This window comes from Vulpes lagopus, chromosome 1 (genome assembly GCF_018345385.1).
Source record: "Vulpes lagopus strain Blue_001 chromosome 1, ASM1834538v1, whole genome shotgun sequence".
In the NCBI taxonomy this organism is placed as follows: Eukaryota; Metazoa; Chordata; class Mammalia; order Carnivora; family Canidae; genus Vulpes; species Vulpes lagopus.
This window is the reverse complement of record NC_054824.1, coordinates 48,482,425-48,499,960: the sequence shown is the minus strand read 5'-3', so window position 1 is coordinate 48,499,960 and position 17,536 is coordinate 48,482,425. Positions and strand designations below refer to the sequence as shown.

General features: G+C 36.9%; 1 protein-coding gene across 2 annotated transcripts in view; it reads left to right on the top strand.

Annotated features, from left to right (window-relative positions):
- PRIM2 (DNA primase subunit 2) overlaps positions 1-17,536 on the top strand; it is a 308,059-nt gene that overhangs the window by 49,297 nt on the left and 241,226 nt on the right. For both annotated transcript variants that reach the window (XM_041722454.1, XM_041722461.1), the window contains exon 6: positions 15,806-15,907. In XM_041722454.1, the coding sequence (XP_041578388.1) occupies positions 15,806-15,907 (102 nt within the window). The remainder of the gene's footprint in view (positions 1-15,805; positions 15,908-17,536) is intronic.

The window sequence follows — 17,536 nt, the reverse complement described above, 5'->3', positions numbered from 1 at the left end:
GTTAATTTATAAGGTAGCATCCTTTGTTTGTGTTGTCTCTTGGTGCTGTACCTGGCTCATAGAAGATGCTGAAGCAATATTTGTGTGATGGGTTAAGATGGGATGGAATGTGTATCTGATACAACCTGGCAGATTGTAAGGTTCTGGTCCTGTCATGTCCAGCTCAGGAATTACTGCTGTTTTGATTTATTTAGGAGACTTTTAAGAATTGTATAAATTACCCAGTTTTGGCAGGGTGGGGGTGCTTTTCTTGTAGAAGAGAAGAAATGAGCATAAGTTTACGGAATTAATCTTTTCTGTGTAGTATAAATTTTAGTATATTCAAAATGTGCTTTTGCTATTAAAAAAATAAGCAGTAATAAAGTAACCAGACGATTGATTTTTACATTGATCAGCTTGGCAGAATTACAGAGACATCAACATACTAATTAGAATCTCAGGATGTTAAATTATTGTTTGTTTTCTAACCGAATGTTTCAAATGATTATAAATGACAAAGAATTTGTAAGTGACATAACATACCATGCTATCAATTTGGTTAATTAACATGGCAACAGTGATAATTATTTCCTTTATTTCCTGTTTTCTCTGTTTCCTAAAAATTTACTGATTATTAACAATTTATTTTCATTTTTTTCCTATTATATGGCTCTCTTTTGTATATTTAAATATAGAAAATATGTTTTAAAAATTGGATTGTAGGGGCACCTGGTTGTCTCAGTTGGAAGAGCATGCGATTCTTGATCTCAGGGTTGTGAATTTGAGTCTCAACATTGGGTGTAGAGATTACTAAAACATAATAAAGTATATATAAAAAAGAGAATTGGATGTTAGGTAGAAAAAATGTTTTAAACTAACTTATTTTAGGTTGATAAGTGTTCTGGCTATTTATTACTGTGTAACAACTACCCCCAAATCTAAAATAATAATAATTCTAAAACCTAATATCAAAACTTAAAACCAAAATCAAACTCTAAATCTTAAAATAATAACCAGTTTATAATATTTCACAGTCTTGAGGGTCAGGGATTCATACAGGGCTCTCCACAGGGCAATTTTTCTGCTCTACTTGGTATCACGTGGGGTTACTTGGTTGGTAACTAGTCTGGTGTAGGCATGTCCAAGGCAGCCTTACTCATATGCCTGGTACTGGGGTGAGGACTGTACAAGGCTAGACTCTGCTGGGATCTCCTCCATGTGATCCTGAAAGCAAGGGAATTAGATGACTTCTTTGGTGACCTAGGACTTTAAGAGAACAAGGCAGAAGCTGTCAGTCCTCTCAAAGATCAGGCACGGAATGGCGTCACTCATGCCATACTGTTGGACAAAGCAGTCATAGTCCAGGCCGGATCATAGGGAGGACAAACAGATCTGTTTTTAATGGGTAGAGCTTAATAGGAATGTCAAAGAATTTGCAGCCATTTTTATTTATTTATTTTTAAAGATTTTATTTATTTATGAGAGACAGAGAGAGGGGGGCAGAGACACAGGCAGAGAGAGAAGCAGGCCCCGTGCAGGGAGCACGATGTGGACTCGATCCTGGGACTCCAGGATCACGCCCTGGGTTGAAGGCAGGTGCTAAACCACTGAACCATCCAGGCATCCCTGCAGCCATTTTTAAACCCTACAGTAAGATTAATTAGTAGGTCACAGGGCATTTGAGAAACAAAGTGCTCTATATAGATCACAATACTTACTACCAATATAGAACAATATTTATTAGAAGTAGTGATAGTAGGACAGCCCGGATGGCTCAGCGGTTTAGCGCCACCTTCAGCCCAGGGCTGATCCTGGAGACCCGGGATCCAGTCCCATGTCGGGCTCCCTGCATAGAGCCTGCTTCTCCCTCTGCCTGTATCTCTGCCTCTCTCTCTCTCCTTTCTGTGTTTCTCATGAATAAATGAATAAAATCTTAAAAAAAAAAAAGAGAAATAGTGATAGCAATATTGGGACACCTAGATGGCTCATGTGGTTAAGTGTCTGCCTTTGGCTCAGTTCATCATGATCTCAGGGTCCTAGGATCAAGCCCCACATCAGGCTCAGGCTCTCTGCTCTGTGGGGAGTCTGCTTCTCCCTCTCCTTCTGCTCCTCCCCCCAACTCATGCTTTCTCTCTCTTTCTCAAATAAGTTAAAAAAAAATAGTGATAGCAATATTAAAAACCAGGATGTTTGCTATTTGTTTCATTGATAAATTTTTTATTTCATTGTAAAAGAAATGATTCCTAATTGTTTCATTGTACACTGGATATTTTAAACAGTCTTTCTAGTAATAATTGCATTAATATTGTTGGAATTGTTTTTTTTTAATATTGTTGGAATTGTTAACATGTCTTTTTACCTGCTAGTACACGTGTGTTTCATTTTATACTTTCATCACTTATTTACATGTATTGATGTCACGTCCCTTTCCACAAAGGACTTGAGGTGACTTGCAACAAGATATATAGGACAAATCTGTATCAAAGTAAAATATAAATAACAGTGGATAATGAGGATCAAGAAAAATAGTAAATGATATCACTATCTGCCCAGTGGCTAGAGCTCCAAACCTAGGAGTCTTTTTCTTCATTCTCTTCATTTACAGTCTGTCCATCTGTACTATTCCAAAATATATTCCATTTTTTTTTTTTTTAAAGATTTTATTTATTTTTTCATGAGAGACACAGAGAGAGACAGAAACACAGGCAGAGAGAGAAGCAGGCTCCATGCAGAGAGCCTGACGCGGGACTCGATCCTGGGATCCCAGGATCGCGCCCTGGGCTGAAGGCAGACGCTCAACCGCTGAGCCACCCAGGTGTCCCCCAAAATATATTCCAAATGTGTTCACTTTTTTTTTTCTATCAACGCTTCTCTGGTTTAGGCCACCATCATCTTTTCCCTAAGTAATTCCCTTTCTTACACTCTGATCCCTCTTACTGTTCCTTCTCTATTGAGCGTAAGAATCATCTTTTAAAAATCACAGTGTAAATCACTTCTTGACTTCCTGTGCCTAGATTGTGGCCTGATAATTTCTTGTTTATTGTGTATTGTCTGTCTCATTAAAATGTGAGCTTCATGAGAGCAGTTTTGTTTTGTTTTGCTAGTTTATAGCTAGATCCCATCTTCTGGAAATAGTGCTTGGTACATAGTAGGTTCTCAATATTTTTAAAAAGAATTCCACATAAAAAATTAAATGTTAGAATTGATGGTGGTATTGCCAGGATTTGATAAATTTATTTTAGAAGAGAGAGGATTCTTGGGGCACCTGGCTGGCTCATTTGGTGGAGCATGTGACTCTTGATCTCAGGGTTGTGAGTTTTGCCCTATGTTGGCTGTAGATCTTACTTAAAAATAAAATCTTTGAAAAAAAGAGGATTCTTTCCCTGGGACTTCTCTTTAGACTGGTATATATATCAAAATCAAAATCACTAGTGGGTTTTTACAAAAAAAAAAAATACACACATACACACATACACACACACCTGGGGTTCATTCTAGAAGTCTGGGAGTCACCAGGAATCTGTAATTTTGAACGACTCCATTGCAAATCTGAGATACATCCTTGTTTAAGGACAGGGGTCTGAGAGAGAGAAAGCTAGGTGGATGCAAGTAGAAAACTTCAGCCAAATATTTATAAACATGATTATTACTGATATGAAGTTTATAGAGTTTCAGAGAAGCCTTATTTATATCTTTAGAGACTATTGTAATAGACCCGTGATTCCAAAGTGGTTTGCTGAAGATATCATTTGGGAGTGTGGGAAGGAAATAAATAATTCAACTTACATATTTGTAATCTCATTCCTTTTACATTTTTTTTTGGGAGGGGGAAGGCATATTATAAGTACATAATGTACACTAATATATGTAATTTATAAAAACACATGTAGTGGAAGTATGTGCTCAATATTTTATTGATAAAAATGTGGCATCCAAAGAGCATGGAGATAACTCTGCTAGTCAGGATAGGTTATTCATTCAGTGGTAACAAATTATCCCTAAATCTCAATGACTACTGAAATTGTTTCTTGTTCTTGCTCTGTGTCTTATGTGGTTCATCTTCAGCTCTACTCTGTGTCCTATTGACGCTGTGACTCACATTGACTGAGCACCCTTTCTCTGAAATTGCATCAGTTGCTGTGGCTCAGCGGGGAGAGAATTGGGTAAACCACATGCTTAATACAGATTTTGCTTGGGTGTGACACATGTCACTTAGATTTCACTGGCCAAAGCAAGTCACATGGCAATGCAATATGAGTCCAGCAGGTAGGGGATGTACACCGTTTTCTCACTGAGAAATATAAGGTGAGTAGCAGTGCAGTCTACACGAGACAGCCTCTTACTTGTTTCCTGGGTGGAACGTTTGCCTCACCAGAGTGCTGTTTTAATCTTCTCTTAGGAGTGCTGGCAGAGTGAAACTGCTCTTCCAGTTTCCAGTTTAATGGAGAATATCAAAAAGAAAAAGAGGGGCACCTGGGTGGCTCAGTTGGTTAAGAGTCTGCCTTTGGCTTAGGTCATGATCCCGGGCTCCTGGGATGGAGCCCTGTATTGGGCTCTCTGCTCAGCAGGGTGCCTGCTTCTCGCTTTCCCTCTGCCTGCCACTCTGCCTACTTGTGCTCTTTGTCTCTCTGGCAAATAAATAAATAAAATCTTTAAAAAAAATGAAAAAGATACACTCCCCAAATCCTTAATTCTGTTAGTAAGGCAGCATGTAAAATACTATAATTATAACAGTATAGTTATAAAATAAAGAAATAAAGCTTTATACAAACTGTTAAAGCCCAGTAATTTTTGCTTGACAAAAAGATTTATACCATTATACCACATGCCGTTTGAAGCATGGAGGTACTGACTATTTGGTGGGTGGGTATGGATAATAGGGATTGAGCTGTGGGGAATTGTGAGTAGTGGTGGAAAGAGAAGAACTTCAAAGCTCCAGTGTTCAGGGTCTTTGCTAATTGAAAATTAATCAGAGTGAAGGTTGAGCATCTCTGGAATAGTAATGTAAGTTACTCAGGAAATGTGATTCCATTTAGAAGAGTTCGTCTATATACCTTTTTTCAGGAAGATGTTTATTTTGTGAAACATGATACGCCTTGATTGTAAGATGTTGCAGTGATCTTTATTAGTTATTTTGAATACCCCCTAAAGACCAGTCCTATGTTTGTTTAATAAAATGACAAGTTTATAGAAACCAGTTTAGTTGCAGGAAGCATTTCAATTTGTGCCTGGAAAACAAACTAATTAAATGTAATCTGTAAACATTAGTGATAGTAATAATAAATATTTACCATGTATTAAGGGCATGTTATTTGCTATCCCTATGCTAGGCACCTTTCATGTTCTATTTTATTTAAAAGCTATGTGAAATGGTATTATTTTCTTAATTTTACTGGTGAAGAAACTGAGGTGTGAAGAGGTTAATTAACCTCAGATTTGAACTCAGGCTTTTGCATTAAAGACTATATATTTTCCACTGTCTTACTCTGCTTTTATAATTGTTTCACTATATCTGTTTTTAGTCTCTTACATTAGTAGAAGCAAGAAGCCATTTAATCTTGTCTTGCTCTTTTAGAGGGTGGGTATTTTCTAGGCATGCAGTAGGTAACTTCATTAAGGGAGTTGGAGGAAATGAAATGTGCTCATATTTTCCCAGTAGTTTTTATACAGAAAACAGAAGAGAATACCCAAGGGTATTTAAGGTATTTGAAATAATCAAGTCAGTAGCAGTTTATATTAAGTAAGTTTTGTAAAGTCATCCTGTATTTTTTGGTGAGTTTTCTTACTTTGGCCATTTAAATTTTGGTTATAACTAAATTGATAAATGAAGATTTAGAATGTGTGTGACAAATGGATGAACTTTTTAATTCACAAAGGAAAAACTGTATTTACTGAAAGGCTATAAGACAAGCTCTGACATGAATTTTAGATAGAGTGCCTTGTCATTTGGAATGCACCTGGTTATTTTGGGTGAGTGATTTAGAAATACATCGAATTCCTTAGAATTTTATTCATTATTTCTAATCTAAGCAAGAGTAGGCATTTTTTTCTCTATTTTTTGGGAGGGTACATTTCTTTCTTTTTTTTAATTAGAAAAAGTTTTTTGGGGATCCCTGGGTGGCGCAGCGGTTTAGCGCCTGCCTTTGGCCCAGGGCACGATCCTGGAGACCCCGGATCGAATCCCATGTCGGGCTCCCGGTGCATGGAGCCTGCTTCTCCCTCTGCCTATGTCTCTGCCTCTCTCTCTCTCTCTCTCTGTGACTATCATAAATAAATAAAAACTAAAAAAAAAAAAAAAAAAAAAAAAAAGTTTTTTGAAGATTTTATTTATTTTAGAGAGAGAGCGAGCTTGTGTGAGCATAGCAGAGGGAGGAGCAAAAGGGGAGGGAAAAGAATCTTGAGCGGATTCTGCACTGAGTCCGGGGCCCAAAGTAGGGCTCAGGCTCACCACCCTGAGATCATGACCTGAGCTGAAACCAAGAGTCAGATGCTTAACTGACCGTGCCACCCAGACACCCCTGGGAGGGTGCATTTCGATGAAAGAAAATCTAATTACATTATTATTTTTTTAAAGTAAGCTCTACACCCAGTGTGGGACTTGAACTCATGAACCTGAGATCAAGAGTAGTATACTCTACCGACTGAGCCAGCCAGGTGCCTCTTTATTAGGTTCTTTAATACTCTATAGTCTTTAATTTAAAAACTTTTGAATAAAAAAAATTTAGTCTTAATTCTAAGGTGAAAGACTATTTGAATAAGTAAAGTTATAACTTATTACATTTATGACCATTAAGGTGTGCTTTCACTGCTTCCCTGATATTTACTAGGTAAGCAGTTAATTGCTTCTAAACACCTATATATTGTTAATACAAATATTTGAGCTGAGTATAGGGAAAGAGGAGATACTATATTACTTTGGAGAAGTATTAGCATTATATATTGCTGTGAGATTTGTTTAGTTCGAACCCCAAAGAGTATTTGGAGTATTTGTTGCTATAATTAGTGATTATCAAAGGGCCATGGTGGAGTAGCATACCTGAACTTCAGTTTTGTCAGGCAATTCAATCAAAACTATTTGGGTAAAAAACAGTGTATGCATTCAGTTGTGATTATCTTAATGGTGGGGAGAACAGGCATGTATGTTAGAATTTTATTTAAATTCAAATAAGTGGGATCCCTGAGTGGTGCAGCAGTTTAGCGCCTGCCTTTAGCCCAGGGTGCGATCCTGGAGACCCGGGATCAAATCCCACGTCGGGCTCCTGGTGCATGGAGCTTGCTTCTCCCTCTGCCTGTGTCTCTGCCTCTCTCTCTCTCTCTCTCTCTCTCTCTCTCTGTGACTATCATAAATAAATAAAAAATTAAAAAAAATAAATTCAAATAAGTATTCATTAGGCAAATTCAAAATACATCTTTGTATTTAATCTTTTCTATTTCCAATTGGAAATTCACTTAAAAATAATAAAAACTTCCATGAGGATGTTAATATTTCTTCTCCTTTCATCCATATCTTCCTGATTAGTTTCTTACTTTATTAGTTGCTATGTGAGAATTACAGTTTGACCCTAAAACTGGTCTAAAATGTAGCTACCTTTGCTCTACAGTGTGTATCTGGTGGTGCATTTAAGTTTAAAAGCATTTCCCTTATGGAGTGCAAAGGATAAGGTAGATAGTCAGTTAAATAGGCAGAGATATATATGAACAAAACAAATGCTGAAGCAGAATAATCTGATGTTAGGAAAATATTTGCTATTGCTAAATTTACAGCACTGTAGAATGAGTGTCGATTTGTGCTGTTTAATTTGTGCAATGATGTTCTTTAAATTTTTTAGTTATAAAACTTACTGTGACATCTAGTTATATTACATTTTTAGTTTTTGTATTTTTATCCTGTTCATTACCAAAAAAGAATTGGGTTGAAGGGGATCCCTGGGTGGCGCAGCAGTTTGGCGCCTGCGTTTGGCCCAGGGCCCGATCCTGGAGACCCGGGATCGAATCCCATGTCGGGCTCCCGGTGCATGGAGCCTGCTTCTCCCTCTGCCTGTGTCTCTGCCTCTCTCTCTCTCTCTCTCTCTCTCTCTCTCTGTGACTATCATAAATAAATAAAAATTAAAAAAAAAGAATTGCGTTGAAAATTTTAATTGTTGACTCTCTTTTGATGTTACATGTACAACTCTCTTCTAAAGTATTACTTTGTTTATTTGGAGACTATGGCCTTGTGAACTCAATCTTAGTTGGAAATCCAATTTCATTTCTATTTCTATTAACTAGCTGTAAAATTAAAATTATAATATTTACCTTGTAGGGTTGTTGGTGTGATTACGTGAGATAGTATAAACTAGTGTAACTACTAGATTGTATGCATGGGTCTCAGCCCCATTGGCTTTTTAATAGTTTACTGCTGCACACACCTAGACTGCCTTTCTCTTTGCTGTACTTTGACTTTCATATAACAGCTGGTGAGCAAACATTTTAAGCCATTACACAGTGGTGAGATAGTTGTCCACCAGCCAGTGATTCTATTTCAGTAGTAGTGCCATCATTCTTTTCATAGTATGATTTGTGCATATCCTTAACTATTTTGTAGGCTTTTTCTGCCTGTGCCCTTTAGAAATGGGCCACAGTAGTGGGGGATGGAGTGATGATGGGTTGGATGGGTATCCTTTGGGCCTAGCCTCACTTCAACAGAGTGTTTTTTTTTTTCTAATTTCTGCAACATAATATCTTTCTCGATAAGATTTCCTTTAAAGGAAGTTTTCAAAATATGCTGGATTTTTACCTTTCAGGGAAATACAGAGAAAGAGAAGCTTAACTAATACTAGTAGTTAAGCAGCATTAGTCTTAGATTCAACAGATTTGGGTAAATATAGAAATCATTTGGCATGCCAAAAGTGGTGATTCTGTAGCATCACTTTTATACTTAATCTAGCCAGTGGTTTCTTTAATTTTGAAGTAAAAGAACAAAGTAAAAAGGATATGCAAGAAAGCATTGAACAATTAGAAATTGAAATAAAAAACTCCATTCTAATAACATTCATGAAATATGTAAGGAATAAATTTAATAATAGTAAGGAAGAAAATAAAAATGATCTGTAATCCCTTTATCCAGAGTTACACAATTTTACTTGGTCTAAACTTCCCCCCACATACAAACGTATACACAAACCCAGACATGGAATCTCTTAAAGATTTGTTTTAATTTGCTCTCATCTAATTGTATTACCTTATTTTTACCTTAACAGAATTTCATGGATATCTTTCTATCAGAGTAATCATAAATATTCATAATTTTAAGAAGAATTTTACTGACTGAATTATATTTTATTATAACAGTTCTTTTTTCACTTTTAAAATGTTTTAAAAAGTAAGAAGTATAACACATATCTAGAAAAATATATCAAACAAAAACATACAGTTTAATGGATTATTATTAAGTCTGTTATCCAGTAATAAAGCATTATTAGTACTCTTCACACTTCTTGTGCTCTTTCTCAACCAGTTGTCTCCTTTCTCCCTCAGAGGAAACCACTGGAGTCTGTCTGACTTTGTGGTAATCGCTTCCTTATCTTTTTCCTTTGAGTTGACCACCTTAGTATTCATTCCTAAACAGTATAAATTTCCTTATTAACACAAAACTTTATATAAGTGGAACAAAGAGATGTTTTATTTTATAGCTGGATTATTGTGCTAATCTTAAAAACATACGCCTATCAGGTGAAGTTTATTTTTGTTGCTATGCCATAGTCTATACTATGGGTATGCTACATTTATTCTGCTTTTGATGCATTTTTGGGTTTTTAGTTTTGGCTGTTATGAATAACGTTGCTTTTTGATTTTGTGAATAATGCTTATTCATATTTCTTTGTATTTATGCTTCTCTAGGTCAGTGGTCTGATAACTGGAACATTCCCATCACTTGGGAACTTGTTAGGGATGTATGTTTTTGGGACCTGTTCCAGAGATTATGAATCAACCTCTAGGAATGGAGTGTAGCAGTTTGTATTTTAACAAACGTTCTAGGTAAATATAATCTGTTGCTCTAGGGTAGGTAGGGCTCAGCAAAATATGGCCCTTCTGCTAAATTCTCTTTGCTATCTATTTTTGCATAACTTGTGAGTGAAGATTGATTTTTACATTTTTAAGTAGTTGAAAAAAATTAAAAGAATAACATTTGTTATCAAAGGAAAATTATTATGAGAAATGTAAGCTTGAGTCTATAAATATATTGTTGTATTAATATAGCCATATCCATTTATTTACATATGGCTATTTTCTTGACATAACAACAAAATATATACTTGTGAAAGAGACCTTGTGGCTTGCAAAGTCTAAAATTTTAACTGTTGGGCCTTTTCTAGAACAAGTTTTCTTTTCTTTCTTTTTTTTTAAAGAAGAATCTTTATTTTATTTTTAAAAATTTTATTTATTTATTCATGAGAGACACAGAAGGTAAGAGACACAGGCAGAGGGAGAAGTAGGCTCCATGCAGGGAGCCAGCGGGACTCGATCCGGAGACTCCAGGATCATGCCCTGGGCCAAAGGCAGACACTCAAACCCTGAGCTAGAGCGACCTAGAACAAGTCTAGGCCAGGTGACCCTAGAACAAGTTTTCTTATCTCTGCTCTAGTATATATACTAGAGAAATATTGCCAGGTCATGGGATATGTTTACTTTCAACTTATGAGGTAATGCCAGATTTTCTAAAATGTTCATACAAATTTGTACTCCTGTCAGTAGGTTATGAGAGCCCCATTGCTCTATACTCTCATCTGTATTGTCCCAACTAAATTTTAGTTCGAATGAGTGTATAATAGTATCTTCATTGTGTCATTTTGTCTCCAGTTATAATGGAAAAGTTTCAAGCATACAGAAAAGTTGAAAGAATCTTACAGTGAATATCTGTATGTACTCAGTACATAGATTCTACAACTTACAGTTTACCATATTTGTATTATTATTTCTATTCCTATAGCTGTCCTTTCAAAGTTATGGAAATCAGTATAGTTCCCACCAAATAGATACTACAGCCTGCATATCCTTAACTAGAATTCAATGCTTGTTTGAATATAACCTCAAGTTTTTATTGTCTTCATAATACAACAAAGTATGAAGCTTAGAACTGGATCAGTTACCCTTTTGTTTCTTATCTCTTCCTAGTTCAGAACGCTTGCATCTCTTACAGCATTCTCGTAGATCTGCAGTTGGGCTCAACACATTCAAGCCTCAGCACAATCTTTGTAGTTTTAGCCTTTTCCTGGAAAATCAGCTTAGTCTGCCCAACCTAGTCACTTTGCTTCCTGTCATAATGGTGCTTTCCCTGTGCATAAAGAGACTCTCTGCCTTTCTTGTACTGTGTCACTTTGTGGGGTTGGTGCTTACCATACTTCTTGCAGAAGTTCCAGTGGGTTTTAGGAGGATTCACCATGTTCGCAAGAGCACTGTCAGCACAGAAAAAAAGCTAGAGTTCAATATTGGTTAACAGTTCTCTTCATTTAAGGTAAAGCTTACATACAATGAAATGCACAACTCTTTAAGTGTACCATTCATGAGTTCTGACAAATGCATAAACGTGTGCAGCTCAAACTTACCAAGGTACAGAATGTTACTATCAACCCTGAGAGTTTCCTCATGCTCCAGAAAATCCCTGTTCCTGTTCTCCAAAAGGCAGCCACTATTCAAATATTTTTCTACCACATTAAATTTTGCCTGTTCTAGAACTTTATATAAATGGGATCAAGTAAGTCCCTTTTGTGGTCATATATTTTTATTTTTCTTGGGTAAATTCCTGGGAGTGGGATTTTTGAGTCATAGGGCAGATATCTTTAGTTTTATAAGAAAGTGCTGAAAGAAAAGAAAAAAAAGAGAAAGTGCTGAAAGTGGAAAAAGTGGACCATTTATACCAACAATATATAAGAGCTCCAATTCCTCCACACTTTCACCAACATTTTTGTCCCCCAATGTATATAGATTAATCATTCTGATTGTTGTGTAGTGTTATATTGTGGAGTTTTTCCACTATAGTTTTAAGTTGTACTTTCTTGATGACTAAGGAGGTTGAGGTTCATATATTTATTAAGCCTTTAAATTTTCTCATTTGTAAAATGCCTGTTTCATGTTTTTTACTTATTTTTCTGTTGGATTATGTTTTTTTCTAATTTTTGTTTTTAAATTTTTTGTTTTTAATTTTTATTTACTTATGATAGTCACAGAGAGAGAGAGAGAGGCAGAGACACAGGCAGAGGGAGAAGCAGGCTCCATGCACCGGGAGCCCGACGTGGGACTCGATCCCGGGTCTCAAGGATCGCGCCCTGGGCCAAAGGCAGGCGCCAAACCGCTGCGCCACCCAGGGATCCCATTTTTCTAATTTTTATTATTATTTTTTTAAGTAGGCTCCACACTCAGCATGGAGCTCAACTTGGGACTTGAACTCATGACCTCAAGATCAAGGCCTGAGCTGAGTTTAAAAGTCGGACCCTGAACCGACTGAGCCACCCAGGTGCTCCTCTAAAATTTTTTCTTTTGTCTTGGCTATTTTTGATCCTTTGCATATACATATACATTTAAAATCAACTTGTAAATGCACACACACAGATGAAGAAGCTATTCTGATTTTAAGAGTGTATTGAATCTATACGTCAATTTGAGGAGAATTGGTACATTTGTAATATTTGATCTTCTGGCACATGTTTGTGGCATATCTCTGTTATTTTAGTTTTCTTCAGTTTCCCTCAGGAAGGTTTTATAGTTTCTTTGCGGAGGCCTTGCACATCTTTTGTTAGATTTATTCCTAAGTATTTGATAGTTTTAATCTTGTGATGGGAGCCTTAAAAAAAAATCCATTATTGAACCTGGCTGCTGACATATGGAAATACAAATGGTTTTTCTGTATTTGACCTTGTATTCAGAAATCTTTTTAATTAGGTCAGTAGGTCTAATTATTTGTGGATTTTTCCTGAGTTTCTAAGAATACTAATCATATAATCTGTGAATAATGACAATTTTATTTTTCAGTCTTTACCTGTTTTTTGGTCTTATCTATCTGATTCTCATTTATGGAGTCTTATTTCTGTGTGTTTTGTTATTTTGTGTGCTGGAGATGTGTGGGCAGTTATTTGGAAGACTATATTGATTCACATGAAGGCTGATAAACTTCTGGTTCATACCTGCCTAAGTCCTTCAGTGTCCTAGAGAGTAGGGCATTGTTTAAGGCTTTTTTTTAAAAAAAGATTTTATTTATTCATGAGAGAGAGAGAGAGAGAAAGGCAGAGGGAGAAGCAGGCTCCATGCAGGGAACCCTATGTGGGACGTGATCCTCCGGGATCATGCACTGAGCCAAAGGCAGACACTTAACCACTGAGCCACCAAGGCATCCTGTTTAAGGCATTTTTTGATGATTCCACTGACTTTTAAATTTCTGTTCTTGAGTTTCTTGTCTGTTTCTCTTTTTCACAAGTCACTTTTTATAGTTTCCCATTCATACAACTATCATCACATTTGCCTTTTAACATACAGATGATAACATAGTTGTTATCTGTACACTTTCAGTCTTTTTTTTCTTGTTTTTGCTCATGAAGTGATATTTTAATGTGGACTTTATTATAAAATACAGTATGCTTGATATTGTATTTGAGGATGAGTTTGTAGGAATCCTTTGAGGTATACTGGAATGTGCTTTCCTTCAGATAAAAGATTTGAGTTTGCTTCTACCAGGTGTCTGGGGTATTTGACTCGGAGACCACCTTACAAGTTGAGGGCTTGGGATTTCACAGATGACATTTGAGCAGTGGGATCTCTTGTTAGATACTCCACTTTCATTTGAACTTGAGTTTATATATATTAATCTGTGCTTTAAAGAAGATGCATTTATTTATTTATTTATTTATTTATTTATTGACTATTTGAGAGAGCATGTGCACGAGCTGGGGGAGGGGCAGAGGGAGTGAGGGAGTCTGGGAAAGGGAAAAGTAGCCTCCCTAATGAGCAGGGAGCCAGATGCTGGACTCAATCCCAGGACCCTGGGATCATGATCTGAGCCGAAGGCAGACTCGTAACCGACTGAGCCACCCAGGCGCCCCCACCTGCCCTTTTCTAAATAGGAATGTTTACCATGGTCATTCTGCCAGTGTTATCACACTATTAATTGAGTGTATGTGGGGTGTGTGTGTGTGTGTGTGTGTGTGTGTCTAAGTGGAGAGGGTACTTCATCTTTAACAAGAGCTTTATCGTCTTCTAATATAGGGACTATCAAGCATTATCCACAGATGCTGACTGAACTTTGAGATTAAGGCCCATTACTTTATAGAACTTTTTAGATTGTCTCACTTGTGATAGGAGTGAATGTATTTTGTAGCATAAGTTCAGTTAACTGTAAATTGGTGACTAGGAGAATGGATTGCAGTAATCATTGATACTTACTGTTCACAAGTAAATTTGGGTTCTCTTCTTTCTGGCAAAGTAGAATTCTACTTCTTGGCTCCTTTGAAGATAGCATGCTTATATGATATACTTTTGTCAATGACATGTGAGTGGAATTGACCTGTGTAACTCTTACGAAGAACCAGTTTGCCATTCATGTTCCTTCTATCATGTAGGAGATTGGAGCCTCCCTAAGCCATCTGGTTGCTTGGTGAGAAGCACTGGTGGTGAAACATTCCTCCTTCCTGCTGCTGCTTCTTCACTGCCCATGTGGACATGCAGAAATGCAGAAAATACCATTTTTTTTGTTAAGCCACTAAAAGTTTTAAAATTTGTTATTGCACCATAACCTAGCCAATCCTAACTAATGTAGAATACTATAAAAGTGATCAGGAAAGCTACAACGGCTGTTGATTATCTTGACAGTTAGAAAAGAGTAGACTTTTAATTTATTTTTATTTTTGTCACTTCTGTGATTATTGTCCATTGTTTTGCTTTTAGATTACTAGTATGTACATCCTACTACTACCTGGGGTTTTTTTTTGAGAGTAACCTGGGTGTTAAATGATATAAATCTATTCCTCAGTGTTTAGTTTATACTTTATCTTCATTTACAGATTTTTTTTTTCTTTTTCTCTGTAGAATTTTGAAATTTTTTCTAGTCAGATCAATCTTTTTATTTTTAAAGATGTAATCGGTCTGAGATAGTAGATCTATAGGCGTTCCTATAGAAAAGCTGATGTTTTAAGTTTGAAGTTGTTTTATATGGCTAGAAAATTGAGAAATAGTTAAACCACTTTTAATTGCAAATATGTATTTTAATAAATTAACTCTTGAATTGAGATTATGGTCCTTTTTAGTTTATTTAATTTTATTTTTTTTAATTTTATTTTTTTTTAATTATTATTTATTTATGATAGTCACAGAGAGAGAGAGAGAGAGGCAGAGACACAGGCAGAGGGAGAAGCAGGCTCCATGCACCGGGAGCCCGATGTGGGATTCGATCCCAGGTCTCCAAGATCGCGCCCTGGGCCAAAGGCACGCGCCGAACCGCTGCGCCACCCAGGGATCCCTCCTTTTTAGTTTATATTAACCTGAGTTTTTATTATAATTTCTTTCCTACTGCAGTGCCTTTTGTGTGTTTTGTTGTTGTTGTTATTGTTCTTTTGGTATATGTTCTCAGAAATTGGCAGAGCAGAAATTTGTAAGTTTATTGAAATTAACTTTTCTTTCATATTTTGGCTTTCTTAATCATAGTAATGATTTGAGATACCAGGATTTTAACATTTTTATAAAACTGAAGAATCCATACTAGAACAGGAAAGTATTTTATTGGAACTGAATGAAGACTTTTAATTTCTTTGTTTTACAGAACTTTAATTTTTTAAACAGTATAAAATATATTTCCTTTTAGATAAGTGATGAGGAGAAGAGTCTCCGAGAACAGGAGATTCTTGCTTCATCACCCAGTTTGTGTGGGTCTAAGTTGGATTTGGATTCGGAGTCAGTTTATAAGGTATGTAAACTTTTAAAATACTTCCTAGGTTTTGTTAAATATAATGTTGAGCTTTATATGCATATGTAATTAACCCAGTCATATGGCATCTGGCCACTACAGCTTCTCCCTTTGCTATGTAGAATTCATCTTCACCCCCCTGAGGGTGTGCTAACATCCTGTGCTGGGCTGTTCTACATAGCCTAAACACCCTTCTAACCTTGTTTGGACTCTGACCCCACCAAAGCAAGCCATTTTCTTAAAGGAATAGTCTCCTCACAATATTTAGGCTTCCACACCATGCTGAGCTGCCCCTGCAGGGATATTCTCTTCGCCCAACAACTTGTTCTGGATCACTGCTCTGTGTGATAGCCTTTTTCACCACTCTTGGGCCCTGATGCCATGCTTAGACTGTCTTCCTCACCTAGGCTCTTTCTTACCCCATTTGGGCTCTTTCACTGTCTGCCTCTTTGCTTTCCTCTGGCAAGACCTTCTTGGACCTACTCAGGTGCTGGCATCTTGAAGTGGGCCATCTCTGCTGCCCTCTTTTCCTCAGCACAGATAGCTAATTTGCTTGAACAAACTGAAAGCTTTTGGACTGAGTAATTCCAGAAGGGGAAGGGGCAGAGCGGAAATTAATTTTAAAATTTGATAGCTGTAACCCCACAATTTCCTTTGAAAAGGATGTACTGGTTATTGTTGGTGAGTGCCAGTAGTTTAAATTCCTGCTTCCACATTAGCTCCTAAGCTTCTCTATTTCTCCCATTTAGGCCATCATTCAGTCAGTTTCCCAAACTTAGAATATGGGAATCAATATTTATTCTTCCTACACCACACATTTCCCATTACTCTGCCTTTACACCATTTTTTGCTCCTGCTTGGGCATTTTTTTTTTATTAATTTTTATTTATTTATGATAGTCACAGAGAGAGAGAGAGAGAGGCAGAGACATAGGCAGAGGGGGAAGCAGGCTCCATGCACCGGGAGCCTGATGTGGGATTCGATCCTGGGTCTCCAGGATAGCGCCCTGGGCCAAAGGCAGGCGCCAAACCACTGCGCCACCCAGGGATCCCCTGCTTGGGCATTTTTATGTCCACTGTGGCCACCTTAATAAGCTAGAATCATGGAATATCAGAGCTAAGAACCCCTAAGGGCCATTTATTCCATCTCTCTCCCTTTCCCTCCTGAAATTTAGAAGCATTCACTAAATGTATAGAAATCATAAGTCTGGTCAGTCACAGAGTTTGAACTAAGAACTTATGTTTCCAAACTATCCCCACCTCTTGCCTGGATCATTGAAATAAAACCTCTCTCCTCCTCCTCTAATATGTTCTGTATGACTGTTGTTTGGTGCTGTGTCATACACATACCACCCTGTAGAGCTGTTTGACTTTCCATGTTTGTCTGTCTTGTTTTCTCAACTAAGTGATTAACTTCTTTAGGACTGTGTTGTAGTCCTAGAAATCTGTTAAAAAAAAAACCATGATCTGTTTATTGGGTGGTGTTATTAGATATGTAGAAGAATCTTAGGCGCATATATATATATATATATGCGCATATATATATATATATATATATTTTAAGATTTATTCATTTGAGGGAGAGAGAGAGTGCCTGAGTTGGGGGATGGCAGAGGGGGAGAGTCTAAGC